Raw genomic sequence first — 16,404 nt, forward strand, 5'->3', positions numbered from 1 at the left:
CCCCCAACCCCCACTAAAATGATAAGGAAATGGTAAAAAAAAAAAAAAAAAAAGGCAAAGACATGAACGAGTGGGACAGTGGGAGAATGGGAGAGGAGGTGCCAGCAACAAAAATTGCAACACTAGAAAATGGGTGGATGAATAATGACTGACTGGTTAACCGACTAGAGAAAGGCTGCAATTTATGGTGGGAGTGGTGAGAAACACTGAAGCAAGCCACACGGCCCCGCGGACCCTCAGAAAACTACGGAGTGAGGCATCAGGTTCCTCTGAATGTCTGTCCTTAGACACCAGCCTCCTCCCTCACCTGTGCTGCCCATTGAAGGCTCTTCCCTCACCTCCACAAGGGAAGATTAGTGATGAACTTTCTGGAAAGGTTGACTAGAGAGACTCTGGGCTCATGGACAGCAGGCATAGCTGGAAGAAGGGGCAGGGAATAGCAGGCCAAAGAAGGGGGATTAAGTAAATGTCTGTGTATGGAGGAAGACCCATGCTTCTCCTCACTGCTCTGCTCTGAGGACACTGGCATCCAGTCTTATGGAGTTGCTCAGGTATTTGAAAGTCCTTTCCTGGGGCCTGCAGCCATGCCAAGAGAAAGGACTTGCTGATCCTGAAGTTTGGGGGCTCAGACGGCCAGATCTCACACGGCAAAGCCCTGAAACTAAGAGGTCTGTTCGTACACCCAGCACGTCCAGTCACCTGTTAGTGCCCTGCGCTTACGTATGAATGGACAGAGATCACGGGGCACTTGAGGAAAGCCCACCATGGAAGACAGAGACAACACACATGCTCGCACACACATACATGCGCAAGCAAGGGAGCAAACAGAATGAATCTAGAAAAACCAGATTCATCCTGAGAGTAGAAGCAATGAAAACAAACTGCCTTTGATCCCCATAGAGAAATAGCACTGGCCGACCCGAAAGCATCGGCAAGCACAGCTGTTGGCTAGTATGGGAGACAGGGATTCTCCCGCCCTGCTGCTGAGGATGCAGACTGCAGAAGCCCCTGTGGAGAGCGGTCTGGGGATATGTGGTGGGACCCTATGACCCAGCCCGGTTCACTTATTGACATGCATGTACAGGGAGATTTTTCACAGGGAGACTGTAGTCACATATCTTTTGAGGCACTGTTTGTAAATACTGAAAAGGAGGAAACAACTCACTAATAAGAGTAGGGGAATGGATACATAATCCAAGACATAGTCATAGAGTAGAATATTATATATACTTGTCAATTGAGTGAAATCTACCTACATAATATGTATGTCTAAAAAATAAAATTTCAGATAAAAAAATCAAGTTGCAAAAGGCTTAGAAGTGTGAGAATAATAGTCATGAGGGCTAACATATAAAACAACATATGAAATAACTCTTTGATACAGGGGCTGTTATCCCCACTTTACAGCTGAGAAGACTGAGGCACAGAGAGGCTATGGAAGGTATCCAAGATCACACAGCTAGTAAGTAAGTCGTGAAGGGGCGTCAACCTGCCTGGCGGTGTTCACAGACTTAAGATGGAAAAGCAGGATGACATAGGAATATGGGACTTTATTTGTAACTTTTTTTTTTTCCCAAGAAAGGGCTGAAATAACTGTGGCCAGTTTGAATGTTCGCTACGTCACTTAAAAATCTTTCATACGTTGGGGCGCCTGGGTGGCTCATTTGGTTGGACATCCAACTCTTAATTTTGCCATGATCTCACGGTTTGTGGGATCGAGCCCCGCGTCAGGTTGGTGGTGCAAAGCCCGCGTGGGATTCTCTTTCCTTTCTCTTTCTCTTTCAGAATAAATAAACACACATTTAAAGAATCAATCTTAAAAAAACGAAGTCTTTCATATGTTCAGATATCTCATAACTTAACACACGGTAGTGGTTAAGGACACCATAGCCTTGGAAACAGCCTGTGAGGAGTCCCCAGGGCCCTGGGGCTGCCCCACAGGGCTATGACTTCTGTGCATCGGTCTGTGTGTTTTCACTGAGCTCCAGCAGAGTACCTTTTCCTGTGCTGATTTGCACGTGCTTTCTCCCTGCTACTGGTAGCGTGGTCTCCTGCGGGTAGGTGACGTGAGTGGCCGGGGATGGCACTGTAACCTCTGACAAACGGACAGCGCTTGGAGTCAGAGCGATGCCAGAGAGAACGCTGTTCGCCGGCTGCTTGTTAGGTCACTGGAGCAGTCTTCCCGCTTAGGAGTTTGGAATTTTGCCTAACCGTGTTGATAATTATAAAGGTTTTTTTAAGTAGGGCCTTTTGCTGGGAATTTTGGTGTTATTGCCTTCATCGTTGCCGTCATTTGTGACTCAGAATTGGAGTACTTGTGTGTGTGTGTTTTAATGTGGCTGTCAAATTGCAGGAAATGAGAGAGTGAACCATCTGTTCCGTGGCATATTGGACGAAAGGCCAGTCGATAAATTAAATATTGTAGTTAGTCGTTGTCTGTATTCCAAGTATGTAATACTTTTTAAGAGTTAACGAAGTTGAATGTGGGAGGTTAGAGCTGGAAGGACACTTAGGTATAATGCAATACACCTTCCCTATTTTAAACATGAAGAAATGGAGCCTCAAAAAGTGGAAATGACTCGCGTAGGACATATAGCCACTTCCTGACAGCACGGTGGGGGGTGGAGGAGGGCGGGCAAAAGGGCCCTCCGCTCCCTGCATGTGTCACTGCATCACGGAGTACAAAAAAATAGGCAAACAAGCGTAAATCTATGGGACATGACGTGTCGTTGGTTGATTTATAGGATTCCTCAAAACTGCTTCCTGGGTATAAAACACACAAACTTTGGAATGTAATTATTTCTGATCCATAGAACACTAGCTCTAAAGCTTTTTCATGCTTTGTGTTAACTAAAAGGTAACCTCTAAAGGTGAAATTGCTTGTGATAATATTATAGAAGTGTTGACATGCCTGCCTTAGTTGTGTAAATATAGATAGCAAGATGATTCTAGCTTATCTTTATTTTCAGTCAAGGGAAAACCCCTAACTTGATGTTGGAGAAGCAGGTGAGAAGGACAGGTTCTCATTTTTTTTTTATTTCTTTTTTATTATTTATTTTTTGAGAGACAGGGGCAAGCAGAGGAGGGGAGGGGCAGAGAGAGGGAGACACAGAATCCGAAGCAGGCTCCAGAGCTCTGTGCTGTCAGCACAGAGCCCGACGCGGGGCTCAAACCCACAAACCTTGAGATCATGACCTGAGCTGAAGTCGGATGCCTAACCACTGAGCCACCCAGGTGCCCACAGGGCTTCAACTCACACCCCTGAGATCACAACCTGAGCTAAGATCAAGAGTGAGATGCTCATCTGAATGAGCCACTCAGTTGCCCCAGGCCTTACTCCCAGTGGGTGGGGGTTGCTGGCAAGAAGAGTTGGAACATTTCTTTTGAAGATGTTTAGGATAGTTCTGTTTTGTGTTTTCACAAAACCCAAGTGGTTGGGTGCTGCAGAGTTCTAGCTGGGCGGGTGCTGGGGGCGTTACAAGAACTTTCCCGTGTAATGTGTGCATTCATGTACTCCTTAGTGCCCCAGGGCGAGTATCTTAAGTCCGTCTTCTCTGCGGGACATTCTACTGTGGTAACAATGATTTTCATTAATATTAGGGTTTAAACTTCACAAATGGAATACTCTTGAAATGCGGCATCCCTGATGACGGGAGAAAGTAGTAAGAGCCTTGCCTGAAGTGGTTTGGTAGAATCCATTTTATTAAGTATGGGCATTTATCTTGACTTAATTTCTTGCAGAAAATACTACAATGAAGGAATCATTAACCAACCACCTGCAAATATGATCAGATGTAAACTATGAAATTGCCTTTATTTTGCTTTCATAACATTTATCTTGCAGTGTGCGAACTTAAATCTCCCTCGATGAGTGACTTTCTGTGGGGACTGGAGAACTCTGGCTGGTTAAGGCACATTAAGGCCATCATGGATGCAGGAATCTTCATTGCAAAGGTGGGTGAGAAGGGCAGAGCAGCCAGCGGACTGGTACTCTGACTTCAGAACAGGGATCCTGCCTGCTTCCTCCCCATCTGCTGCGGCCGCCACGATAAGCTGTGCCTCGCCGAGTGGGGAGCTGGCTTTGCAGGCCACAGTTTGCCCTCTTAGGATGTGCAAAAGAGAGGACAGTCTCGGTCTTTCCCTTTTGGGAAAAGGACTGAGGCCGGTAACAGCTGAAGAATTCGAGTACGGGAAAAGTCTTAAGGAACCCAGAGGGGAGGGAGGGTGGCTTCTGGGCGTGTGATGGGAAGGAAAAGTTTTGGTCACCAGCACCAAGCCAGCCCTTACGCTCCCCTAACTGGATGGGGCATTAGCACTAAATTAATGAGCCGTTTTCGGTTATGTGGGGTTTTTTTTTTTTTTCTTTTTCTTTCTGTAGGTATAAAAGCAAACCTAGTTCTGATGAGACATTTTTCCTTTTTGTCCCCATTCTTCCTGACTCTTTGCCGATCCCGTGTGTTTCAGGCAGTCTCAGAGGAAGGGGTGAGTGTGCTGGTTCACTGTTCTGATGGCTGGGACAGGACCGCCCAGGTGTGCTCGGTGGCCAGCCTCCTGCTCGATCCGCATTACCGGACTCTGAAGGGCTTCATGGTGAGTGTAACCCGCCTCGCGTCCCACGCAGGGCCTTGAACAGAGTGGACAACTTGCGGCAAATTTGTTTCCCTCTTGTTCTTTTTCTCTCAGTCCGTCGGCAAGATTAAGAGGCAAAATGTGGAAAATGGTCTCGGAGTAAAGAAGGGAACTGAATTTCTGGGACGTTGGGACCCATTCGATTTGGCACTATTAAATGTGAATTTGGGGGCGAGTACACAAGATATTCAGTAGTTTGCAAAGTAGTGAGTTTTACATCCTCTTTGCTCATAACTATTTCAAGTTTGAGGGAACACGTGAACATGTACTAACAGGAAATGCTTTTCAGAAAAAAATACTCGGAGCAAACATTCTCTGTATCGTGCACGCAAAAGGTCCTTGAGAGGAAAAACCGTTTTCATTGACTGCTTTTGTTTTAGATAGTCCTTCACAATTCTGGAGTATTGAGAATTTCAGTGTTTTTGTGTTCTTTGTTGAAAGTATGAAGTCCACCCTTTCCTAGATTTTCACCATTTAGGTGTGTGTCACAGCGTGACCTGTCATGTCCAAGTGCAGAACGTTGGTGTAGTTGCCTGGAGTGGTGACGCTCTGGCCGAGGTGGAACCCTTGTCTTCAAATGACGGCAGGGGCTTTCTAGTGACTGGCAGATTGCCTGGCTCTTGCCTCTTGAGCCATTTAATAGAAAGTGCTCCAGTGGATCCTGAGCCCATGCTGGGGCGAGATGCTGACAGGAGCTGAACGTGTTGCTTCTACTGCTAGATTCCCTTCATCGAGTACTGTCCCCCGGCACTCGGGGGGCAGGAGGGAAGAGGCAGAGGCAGGTTTTTGTGATGGGCTGTCCCTCTCTTCTGTTTTTGAAAGTGTCTGAGAACTTCCAGTGACCTGTGATAGCATTGAGACTTCAGTGATACTCCTGCTTCAGACCCCTCCCCTGGACCGAGGTTAGGGTTCCTTCATTTCCATTTGGACAGCCGAGGGTTTCGGGGTCACACGCTATTTCACGCCAGCCTCCGCCACTGACTCCTTTTGATTCTGCCCCATTAAATTTATGCGGCGTCAAGGGCAAACTTCAGCCACTCCATATTGTTTTCAAGGGACATCTCTGGCCATTTTAGAGCATTGGTGATAGTGACAGGATTGCTCTCTAGTATTAATTTTTTTAAAATTCAGACAACTGGAGATTATACACTCATGTTACCTCAAATCCAAAGCAGGGCTGAACTCCTCTATTATGTCCCAGACTCCCATCATTTTACAGTTTTTCCAATGTGTAATAAAGATCACAGGAAAATATTCCCAATGGTTTCTTGTAAGGACGTTGGTATTTGATGTAACTGAAGACATAATGGTCAAGAGACAGGCTTTGGTGTAGAAAGGGCGCGGTTATGAGTTAGTATCAACCACTTCCTACTAGCCTGATCTTAGGAGTATTTAACTTCTCTTTCAGTTCTCCCTTCTGAAAAATGGGTGATTATACTTGTCCCACAATGAAAAGAGATTATACGTGAAGTAATATGAACAGTGGTTTGTAGGAAGCACCCACTGGTGCTGTTACCCCCTTTTCAAATATCCATTCCCATTTATTTTTCCTGTGGATGACCTTCACCTTTGCCCTTCTGCTGTGCATATGCGTCTCTACATTGGTGGATAAGGAGTGCTTATTCATTTGCAGGTTACCTGAGGATAGTCACTACTCCAAGAATCTTTGAATCCTTCAGCATTGTTGGTTGGGGTCTCTTATATTTCCTTGTTTGCTTCTCTCCGTGATACTTATATTCTTTTTTGTGTAGGTATTAATTGAAAAGGACTGGATTTCCTTTGGTCATAAATTTAATCACAGGTAAAAAAAAAAAAAACCAAAACCTTAAAAATCTGTTTTGATGTTTAGGATAGAAAGATCTATTTCTGGAGTTTTCAATTGAGTGAGGGGGAAAATAGCCTTATTTTTAAAGTTTCTTTGTGGATTTTATTCAAAAAGCTAAAATTTTGTTGTATATATCGTATCACAGATAAATGAAGTTCTGAGCACTCTCAGTATTTATTTGTTGGGCAGAACTAATGTTAAATTGTTCCAGAAAAGACAGAAATACTTCTTTATTCATTGGCCTAGAAAGGATGAGCTCTCCCTTCCTCTTACCACATACGTTTGATTTATTAAACTATTCCATTTTCGAAGTGCACACACTTTCTGAGCTGGAAGATGAGAAAGGTCTGTGGAACAGTCTCTCTTTGACCTTTCACCCTGGGAATGAACTTGGGCTTGTCCTGGGTATTTGTGTCACAGGTGAAGTATGTCCCAGATGTCTGAGGAGAGGGAACATAGCCCAGTTTTGGAGCGAGACAGATCCAGCCCCAAACCCAGGCTGTGGCATTTATGAGCTGTGTGGCTTGGTCCTTAGTGTGGGGTCTCCCATCTGCAAAATGGGGATTCACTCCCTGTTCCAAAGGGTTATAGCAAGGCTTTTTAAAAAGTGTATGTAACTCGTCTAGCTCCTTGCCTAGTTATATAACTAAGCTTTCAGTAAACAGAAGCTGTTGTTTCTAGAGCCACCAGCGTCCTTTTGGTCAGTGTTGATAATGCCGGACATGTGTTCTGGTGTTTAATCTCTGAATAGTGAATGTTGTAGCTGGTGTAATCTAGTCTTATGGTGCTAAGAGTTAAATTTTAGGCAATATGGTAATAGTGGGTTAGGTATTTGACATACACTTTTGTTTCAATGTGTTTTCCTAAAGTAAATTCTAACTTCATGGAACTGCCCATATTTAATGTTCTCATTTTTGCATTTAGCATTAATCATTCATTCTGTGGTTTTCTGGAATTCTTTTTTTTTGTAATTATTTTTCCAGGAAAGCACAATGAATCTGTTTTACAAAAGAGAATATTAAAGCCCCCAAACATTTGACATTTTTTTTAAGTAGGCACCAAGCCCAATATGCGGCTTGAACTCATGACCCTGATTAAGATCACATGCTCTACAGAGTCAGCCAGGTACCCATTAAGTAACCTTTTTAAGATCACATTGTTATTTTCAGTTTTGGGGTTCTATCTTCTAGGCAGTTAGCATCTTTCAGACAGAGGATATGGACAGAAAGAAGGTGGAGACAGCTGAAGACTATCAGGAAAGAATATTTAGCCCTCCTCACCCCTCCGCCTTTTTAATGCTTATTTATTCTTGAGAGAGAGAGAACACAAGCAGGAGAAGGGCAGAGAGAGATAGGGAGACACAGAATCTGAAGCAGGCTCCAGGCTCTGAGCTGTCAGCACAGAGCCCCAGGCAGGGCTCAAACTCGAGAACTGTGAGATCATGACCTGAGCCTAAGCAGAACACTCAACCGAAGCCACCCAGGCGCCCCTAGGCAACTCTTTATAAAGTTACCAAGTTGAGCGGAATTAAAACTTTTGAGAAGTTTCCAGACAATTTCTAATGTTTTCACTCTTGGAAAAACTCCTAAACTGATGATCTTTGCTCATTTCTATTCCTAAAGTTGGTTATCCATTGCTGAGAAGATGAGGTTCTATATTATTTTGTATTTGATGGCACCCAAATCATCCTTTTGAATTGTAAGATTCACATAATAGTGTAAAGGACTAGGCAGTCTTCATTTAAAGGTCAATATAAATGTGAGGGAGGAGATTGTGATGTATTCTTGGAAAACCAAGATGGGAGATCTGAAGGCAGATGGGAATCTGGCCACACGGAAATAACTTTGTGATAGGTTTTGACATTGCTCTAGAAATACCCTGAGATACTTGGGAAGCCACAGTTTTTTCAAGTTGTCTTTCTTCCTCTTCCTTTCCCAACAAAACAGTGCAAAAGTGAAAAACACTCTAAAGTTGCTTAGACATTTCTTCCCACACTCCCACAAGTCACTGATCAAAATGAAGTCCAAGGTTTACTTCAGAAGTCCTGATGTACTTTTAAATCTTGAATGAAAGAATGCTCTTCTGCCGTGGAAAGTTCCCTTGAATTTGATCTCTTGCATTATGTCCCTTCTCTACCCAAGACCTTCAATACAAAGTTTCTCCTGAAAGTGGAATTTGTTTTTTTCCATTTCTGTGCTCCAGGTCTGTAAGGTTTATTTAGAAACTGAGGTTTATTTTGTGATTGTTTTTGCATTTATAGCTTTCTCATTCCACAAACCCAACTTCGTTTTATAGATATGGCAATCTAGATGGTGATCCAAAAGAAATCTCTCCAGTTATCGATCAGTTCATCGAATGTGTCTGGCAGTTAATGGAACAATTTCCCTGTGCCTTTGAGTTCAATGAGAGATTTCTGATTCACATTCAACATCACATTTATTCCTGCCAGTTTGGAAACTTCCTATGTAACAGCCAGAAGGAGCGACAAGAACTCAAGTGAGTGCTTTGCCGTTTAATTTTTATCTAAGGATTTTGTGACTGAGAATTTCAGATGGCCTTTTCAAATTCCGAAGACTGTTGTAGCTACATATCTGTACTGACAGATTAAGGTTACTTTCCTTCTCCTGACACCACTTCATACCTGGTTTGGTATCAGCACCCGACAAAGTGAGGTACGAGCTTACACACCCCAGTGACAGCCATGGACAGGGCCGTAGACCTGACACACGAATACTGAAAGGAAACTTCCTGGAGTCAGAGAAAGTAATTTTTGAGTTTAAAAGGAAACAGACATCTGCAGTGGACATACTCTCATAAGAAGAGGTGCAAATCTAACTGGGAAAGAAGCAGATTTGAAACCCAAGTCATTCTTTCATTAAGATTAAAACTGTACTGCTTTTATCGAGAAGGAAGTCCATGAAATGTAGCATTTAAAATAAATTACAAAGTCAAAAGCTTAACAGCAGAGTGCTTTATGAACTGCAGTGACAGAAGAGTTTTGAAATTTTCATAAGATAAAATGATGTTAACTGTAGTGTATATAGTAATAATCAGATTTAATTTTGGAAATGATCAAGTAAAATCGACTCCACTGGTTTTATGCTGTCAAAACAGACAGTGTAACATTCACTTTTTCTCGTGAATACTGGGTGGTTTTTCTCTCGGGAGCTTCCAGTGTGATTCCTGATTAAATGGTAATGATTTCAACGTAGCAGAGGGCATCCTTCAAGCTCACCTGTTTTCCTAGACGAGTTTGTGGTTTGCTGTGACGAACCAGCCAACTTGATGGTGTCTGCTTGGGTGTGAATCCTGGCTATTCCACTCACTAGCTATGGGACTTTGAGAAACTGCCTAATCTCTCTTAACCTCAGTTTCCTCATCTGTACAATGGACAGATCTCATAGGAGTTCAGTGAGGACCGAATGAGAGAAAACAGGTGAAGCATTTAAATAGTACCTGGCAAATAATACAACGTCAATGACTATTTGGAGAAGAATCCCCTCCCCCCAATTACATAGCAGTTTTATTTTACACTCAGAGGAATTAAACATCTTGTCCAGGCCAGTACAGGTAGCAGAGAAGTTGAGACTGTTACGGTGCTCTCCTGCTGACTCATGAAGACACTCAGATTGTCAGTTTCCCTGCTACAGGACAGGGACACTGGATATACACGTAACAATTAGTGGTCCCTTTCCAGCTTTGACAATTACATATCTACGATTTCTGTAAACCAAGACAGATAATTTTCAGGCTTATTTTCTTTATAACAGAATTCAAGAAAGAACATACTCTTTATGGGCTCACCTGTGGAAGAATCGGGCCGACTACATGAATCCTCTATTTAGGGACGATCACAGCCAGACCAGGGGAACCCTTCGTCTCCCCACAACGCCGTGCAACTTCCTGTACAAGTATGTAACCCTCTAGGACCTTACTAGGTATGGTTATGAACTTAGATTCTGCCACTGTTTAATATTTGGAGGCCAAAGCATATGAAACACTGAGCTTCAAGGCTTTTCTTTGGACATAAAAACACACCAAAGAAGGATGCTTGTTAAGTATGTGATCTAATATTCTTGCCTCTTCTTTCCCTCTAAATATGGAACTGTCTTTAGAAGTTGGTGTTTTATAATAATGATGCTTGAAAAGTGTAAGTTCCAGTATTACTTAAAAGCAAAAAGCAGGGAGGGAAGAAGAAAGGAAGCAAGAAGGGACAGAGGAAAGGAAGGATGGATGGAATAAACCAAGTGCCTTGTAAGTTAGATGTGGAATCACAAGTTTAGGTGGTGACCATGATTTACCTTCTTTCTCTGCTGAATTTCCTCCTACTCGAAGTATTTCCTTGTGGAAGTCAGTTATTTTAAGACTGTCTATATTGGGATGGGGAGAGGAGGGTGGCATCCTATATACTCTATTCGAGCTGCATGTTACACATTTTAGCCTTTGGCTTCTTCTCCATATGGAAGTTTTATGATGTGGGAGGATGTCTCAGAGGTCAGCAAAAAAGACAAACACACAGAATCAACTGAGAAACCACATTCCTTCTCCCTGCTCACCCCCAACATACTTAGTGGCTTTTCTTCCTCTACAGTGTTTTTCCTCCCTCAATTTGTGTTTGTTCTGAATTATCTTAATTATTTTGTCAGAATTCTGAAAAAATGTTAATTCTGCCACACTAAAAAGAAAAAAAAAGTCTCCATGGTTTGTGTAAAATAGCAGTCTTGAGAGCTGCTGAGACACATAATGCTCCTAATTCGTTAGTAATAGCCAGTCAAGTACGTCATTGGGGGTCAAGCACTGTTCTAGGCAGTGCTAGGTTTCATGGAGAAAACCATGAATGGCACTAAGTCCCTGCCCTCAAAGTGCTCTTCTAAGTAAAATGTGGATCTGCAGACATCCTTGTGATGATACTGTCTCTTCTCATCTGCATTCCAGTATGCTTTGTTGTATAGGATTAAAACAAAAAAAAAAAAAAAAAAAAAGAGGGGCGCCTGGGTGGTGCAGTCGGTTAAGCGTCCGACTTCAGCCAGGTCACGATCTCGCGGTCCGTGAGTTCGAGCCCCGCGTCGGGCTCTGGGCTGATGGCTCAGAGCCTGGAGCCTGTTTCCGATTCTGTGTCTCCCTCTCTCTCTGCCCCTCCCCCGTTCATGCTCTGTCTCTCTCTGTCCCAAAAATAAAAACGTTGAAAAAAAAAAATTAAAAAAAAAAAAAAAAAAAAAAAAAAAAAGATATGATGCCAACGGAAATATCAATTTTTGGTGGTTGTGATAAAAACAAGCCCCAACCTTCAAATTTAGAAGGTTCCCTTTGCAGCTGAGAGATTCTAAATGAGAGCATAAGCACTAATTTTCCAAGCTTATGTGAAAACCAAGAGCATTTTCTTAAATAAGAAGAATATAACGTGTGCTACTTCTGTCTATTTAAGAAAGATCTGGGCCTTCTTATTCAGGACCACAGGTACAAGAAGACTCATGATGAATTTACCTTCCCAAGCAAAAGAAAGTACCAGCACGAAATCATTACCTTATGTAACGTGATTCGTTATTATTAGGACTCTGGGCCTCTGGCATGAAAGATACCTTAAGAAGACTCGAGAGCGTGATTTACAGACTGGGAGATGGTGGCATCGTAAAGCTCTGCTGTCTCTTCCAGGTTTTGGAGTGGGATGTACAACCGCTTCGAAAAGGGGCTGCAGCCCCGACAGTCTGTTACCGATTACCTCATGGCGGTGAAGGAGGAAACCCAGCAGCTGGAGGAAGAACGAGAGGCCCTAGAAGAAGTAAGACACACTTCCTGTTCACCTACTTTCTGTGCTTATTTCCTGACAAACACTGTTCCGTGAAGGCCTTTTGTGACTCGGGGTTCGTGAAATGAGGCAACGTAGCCATTTTATATTTTAGCCGAGTGGATAACCTGAAGCACATGGCCACCGGGTGAGCGTCCAGGTAACCGAAGCCCAGACCTGGGCACTCAGCACGTTTCAGGCGTCTGGTCGGGGCCTCACTTACAGGGTTTGCTGAACTAGTTGCTTATCCCTACCATAGGTCACATTTTATCTTGTTACTGTTATTTGAGAGAACCAAAATGAATCTTCCTGGAGAGTATGTGAAAAAGGTGGGATTCAAAGTGAAAAGAACAAAATCTGACTTTGCACTTTGGTTTTATGTGCTTGTAAAAATTTGTTTTTTTTTTGTAAATTTATTATTACTTTCAATAATATTATCATATTAGCCTATACATGATAACAGCCGAGGCCGAGTTACCAACAGCCTAGTTTTTGGCTTTTATAATTTCCCAATAATTGGACAGGACGGTTAGAATGTACATATTTTTGCTAATTTTATAACTTTGCTTCCAGTGATACCACTGGTTTATTTAGTGGTTCCCTAAAACCGCATGGCTTCTTTGCTTCACTCTGCTTCACTCACCTTGTTAACTCTCCATGGCATCATCATGTCTTTCACTTGCTCAACAATTGGCAACCGATTGCTGTTGTCTGGACCTGAATTCTAAATTGAGACTAAAGGTTTAAATAGGATGAAAAGGCTTCTGTGCCCCCTTGAGATCTTACATACTACAGATAAAAGTATTAGGATGAAGGCCGGGAAAATGTCAATAAACTAAGATTTCCCATCATAGTGCATAAAACAGTACTATGACGTGAAGAGAACTTCTAGGTTTTTACCTTTAGTTTGATAAATTTCTAAATGGAAGTCGGCGAAATATCACAAGATGAGTTCCAACAAAGTCTACTTCCTTTACCTGATGGATAGGCATCTGGAGGTCGCCCCTAAAAGGGTGGCCTGGGGGACATGTATGATGGTTCAGGGACCCCACCAATAAGATAGTCATTTGGAGGTAGCTGGTGAGGCAGACTCCTCTGATGCTCCCATAACATTCCTAGGAAACATCGCCTTTCAAGATCTAAGTAGAAGATCTTAGGTCTAGGGTTGTACACTCAAGTACATACAGGAGCCAGATGGATAAAACACATTCAGCAAGTTAAACTACTGGTTTTGAGAAATTTTGAAGGCAAGCATAAATCTTACTCTATTATAAATCTGCAAGGGTTCAACAAATCCTCTTGAGACCTATGTGGAGAGCTCTGCGTTAATTTTACACGATTGGAGAACAGTTTTTGACTCCGTGTATCAAAACCACCACCTCACAAAAACCCTAATGCCAGGGCTCTTAAGCCTGGAGATTCTGATGGAGAATCTTTAGAGTGCCACAGTGATTGACTGTGACTTGCCGCCAGGGCGAGAGAGACCTTGAATTAAATAGCACACAGAGAAATGAAATGATGCACAGCTTAGGTTTTTAGAATTCTGGAGCACTGGAAAAACTTCTATGAGTTTTGCCATTTTCAAGTCCACACATGTCTTTACTCAGCCAGTTTTATTTACTCTTCCTAAAGATACCCAAGCTTTAGGAAAGGCTAACGATTCTCCTGGTCTGTTCCAATATTCTTTTTGTTAAAATACTAAAAATGAAGGAAAAAAACTACTTAGAAAATCTGAAAACACCTTAATTAAAAGCCTTTGGCTCTTTTCCCTTATAACAAAGTCAAAACCCCTTAGCCTCGCGTTTAAGATTTTCCCACAATTCGGCCTAATCAACCCTTTCAACTTTATTCTCTACTATTCCCCTTGCTCAAATTCAACTGCTCTCTGCTTCTTGTACACAATGACATCTTCCTACTTTGGTGGTTTTCTTCTCACTGTCCCTTTTGCCATAAATGCTCTAACCATCACCAGCACCTGAGTTTAATTCTTTCAGAGTCCTATTAAAACGCTCCATTCCTGAAGCTTGCTTGGATCTTTTCCCTCTAGCTATCCCACCTGCCCTCTTAAATAATTTTCATCTCTTCCAAATTCTTACATCACCTGAACTCTGCCTCCATAACCCAAGTTCTTTATGGCTGGATCTGTATCTATCTCAATTACTCATACTGCCCACTAAGTGCTCTTTGCACATAACAACTTAAGATGAATGCTTTTAAATGAATATGTAATACTTGATCTTATAACACCCCCCTTGTTGACACCAAAGGATGAGATCTGGTAAAATGTATTTTGAACAACCCAAATGTCCATCAGCCGATGAAGAGATAAAACGTGGATATTCATGTAATGGAGTATCATTCAGCCATAAGAAGGAACGAAGTACTGATACGTGCTACAGTGGGGATGAACCCCGAGAACATGAACTAAGGGAAAGAAGCCAGACAACATGTTATATGTGTTGTATGATTCCATTTATATGAAATGTCCAGACGAGGCAAATCCATAGAGATAGAAAGTAGCTTAGTGGCGGCCAGAGCTGTGGGAGGCTGAAATGGGGAGTGACTGCTAATGGTTATGGGGTTTTCTTTGAGGATGATGAAAATATTTTGGAATTAGGTAGTAGGGAATTGTTGTATAACCTTGCGAACATACTAAAACCACTGAACTGTATACTTTAGAAGGTGTTTTGTGGTTAAGTGAGGTTTCTTAATTTAAAAAATTAGATAATAAACACCTCATTCCTGATGTTTTAAAAATGCATTTTGAGTTTATAGGATGAAAATCATCATGTAAAACATTATAGGTCTAGAAAAGATGACTACTGATTGCCAGGAGCTTTACCTATGTTATTATTTTTTTCTTTTTTTGCATTTTATAGAAAACCTATAGTAAAGCTGTATTTACTTTCATTTAATTCGAGATGAAGAAACCAAGTCTCACATAATCTATTTTGTCCGAGGTCATAAAGTCTAGCTTTGAACCCAAGTCCATTTAAATCCCGTGTTCTTAAGATTATACCCAGGTGGAAAGTAATAAATACTAAATTATTTATGATTTTTCCCTAAAAAAACTTTTTTTTTTTTTTTTAGAGGCTGGAAAAAATTCAGAAAGTCCAGTTAAATCACACTAAAGTGAAGGCTAAGCAAAGCGAACCCAGCAAACACTCAGGGTTTTCTACCTCAGACAACAGCACAGCCAACACTCCCCAGGATTACAGTGGAAACATGAAATCCTTTCCATCCAGGAGTCCTTCACAAGGTGATGAAGATTCTGCTCTCATTCTAACCCAAGACAATTTGAAAAGCTCAGATCCGGATCTGTCGGCCAACAGCGATCAAGAGTCCGGGGTGGAGGACTTGAGCTGTCGGTCCCCAAGTGGTGGGGAGTGTGCACCAAGCGAAGACAGTGGCAAGGACCGTGATTCTGACGAAGCTGTGTTTCTCACTGCCTGAAGTTTCTCTGTGGAGTTCCAAAATAAAGGACACACAAGAAACACTTTCCAAAAAGAAGGGAGCAGTGCAATTCAAAATAAAAAAATCATTCAAGAAATGGTACATGTCTTTGAGAATTATAAAACGTAGCAATGGAAAGGGAAAAAAAAGTCCGGCTTTTACTTTCTTTACATGCTGAAGAACAGGAAGTAGCCATTTCTTTTACCAACGATATAGAAGGAAAAGTTATTCCCCATTTTTAGTTCTGGATTCTGAAAGTTTTGTTTACTACGTAGCACTGACCTCTTCTATCACCTGAGTTATTGGCACAGATCTTCCTTTCACAGCATGCATCTGCTCAGAGTGCCGACCCCTTCTCCCCCACCTGCTGTCCTCAGCCCTCACCCTTATTTCACTCCCAGATACGTATTTTGTTTTCGAAATCCCTTGACATTGACTTCCTCCCTCTGTTATCGGTATTTCTAGTAATGGAGCACCCGGCAGAAGCATACCCCTTGTGGTTAGCAGATGTCTCTGTAACTGACGAGGTCTGTAACTGCTTGAGCTTTTCAGGTTTCACAATCACTTTAACTTTTCTTTAGATAATATATTTTGAACTGTTAATAATAATCTTGTTGCCTTTTTCTGCAATCTCATCATTTAAAAATTGCTGAAACTTATAACTCACTTTCTCTAACGGGTCTAATACCTAATAAAATAGAAATAACATTTA

At 42.1% G+C, this 16,404-nt stretch overlaps 1 protein-coding gene across 3 annotated transcripts in view; it reads left to right on the forward strand.

Annotated features, from left to right (window-relative positions):
* Window positions 1-16,404, forward strand: part of MTMR7 (myotubularin related protein 7) — a 125,924-nt gene extending 109,520 nt beyond the window's left edge. For all 3 annotated transcript variants that reach the window (XM_086702854.1, XM_086702855.1, XM_086702856.1), the window contains 7 exons: window positions 3,845-3,954; window positions 4,465-4,590; window positions 6,381-6,430; window positions 8,750-8,950; window positions 10,225-10,365; window positions 12,107-12,233; window positions 15,330-16,404. In XM_086702854.1, the coding sequence (XP_086558980.1) occupies window positions 3,845-3,954; window positions 4,465-4,590; window positions 6,381-6,430; window positions 8,750-8,950; window positions 10,225-10,365; window positions 12,107-12,233; window positions 15,330-15,692 (1,118 nt within the window). In that variant the 3' untranslated portion in view covers window positions 15,693-16,404. The remainder of the gene's footprint in view (window positions 1-3,844; window positions 3,955-4,464; window positions 4,591-6,380; window positions 6,431-8,749; window positions 8,951-10,224; window positions 10,366-12,106; window positions 12,234-15,329) is intronic.

The sequence above is a fragment of the Puma concolor genome, chromosome B1, assembly GCF_028749965.1.
Source record: "Puma concolor isolate L17-30 chromosome B1, mPumCon1.1.hap2, whole genome shotgun sequence".
Taxonomy (NCBI): Eukaryota; Metazoa; Chordata; class Mammalia; order Carnivora; family Felidae; genus Puma; species Puma concolor.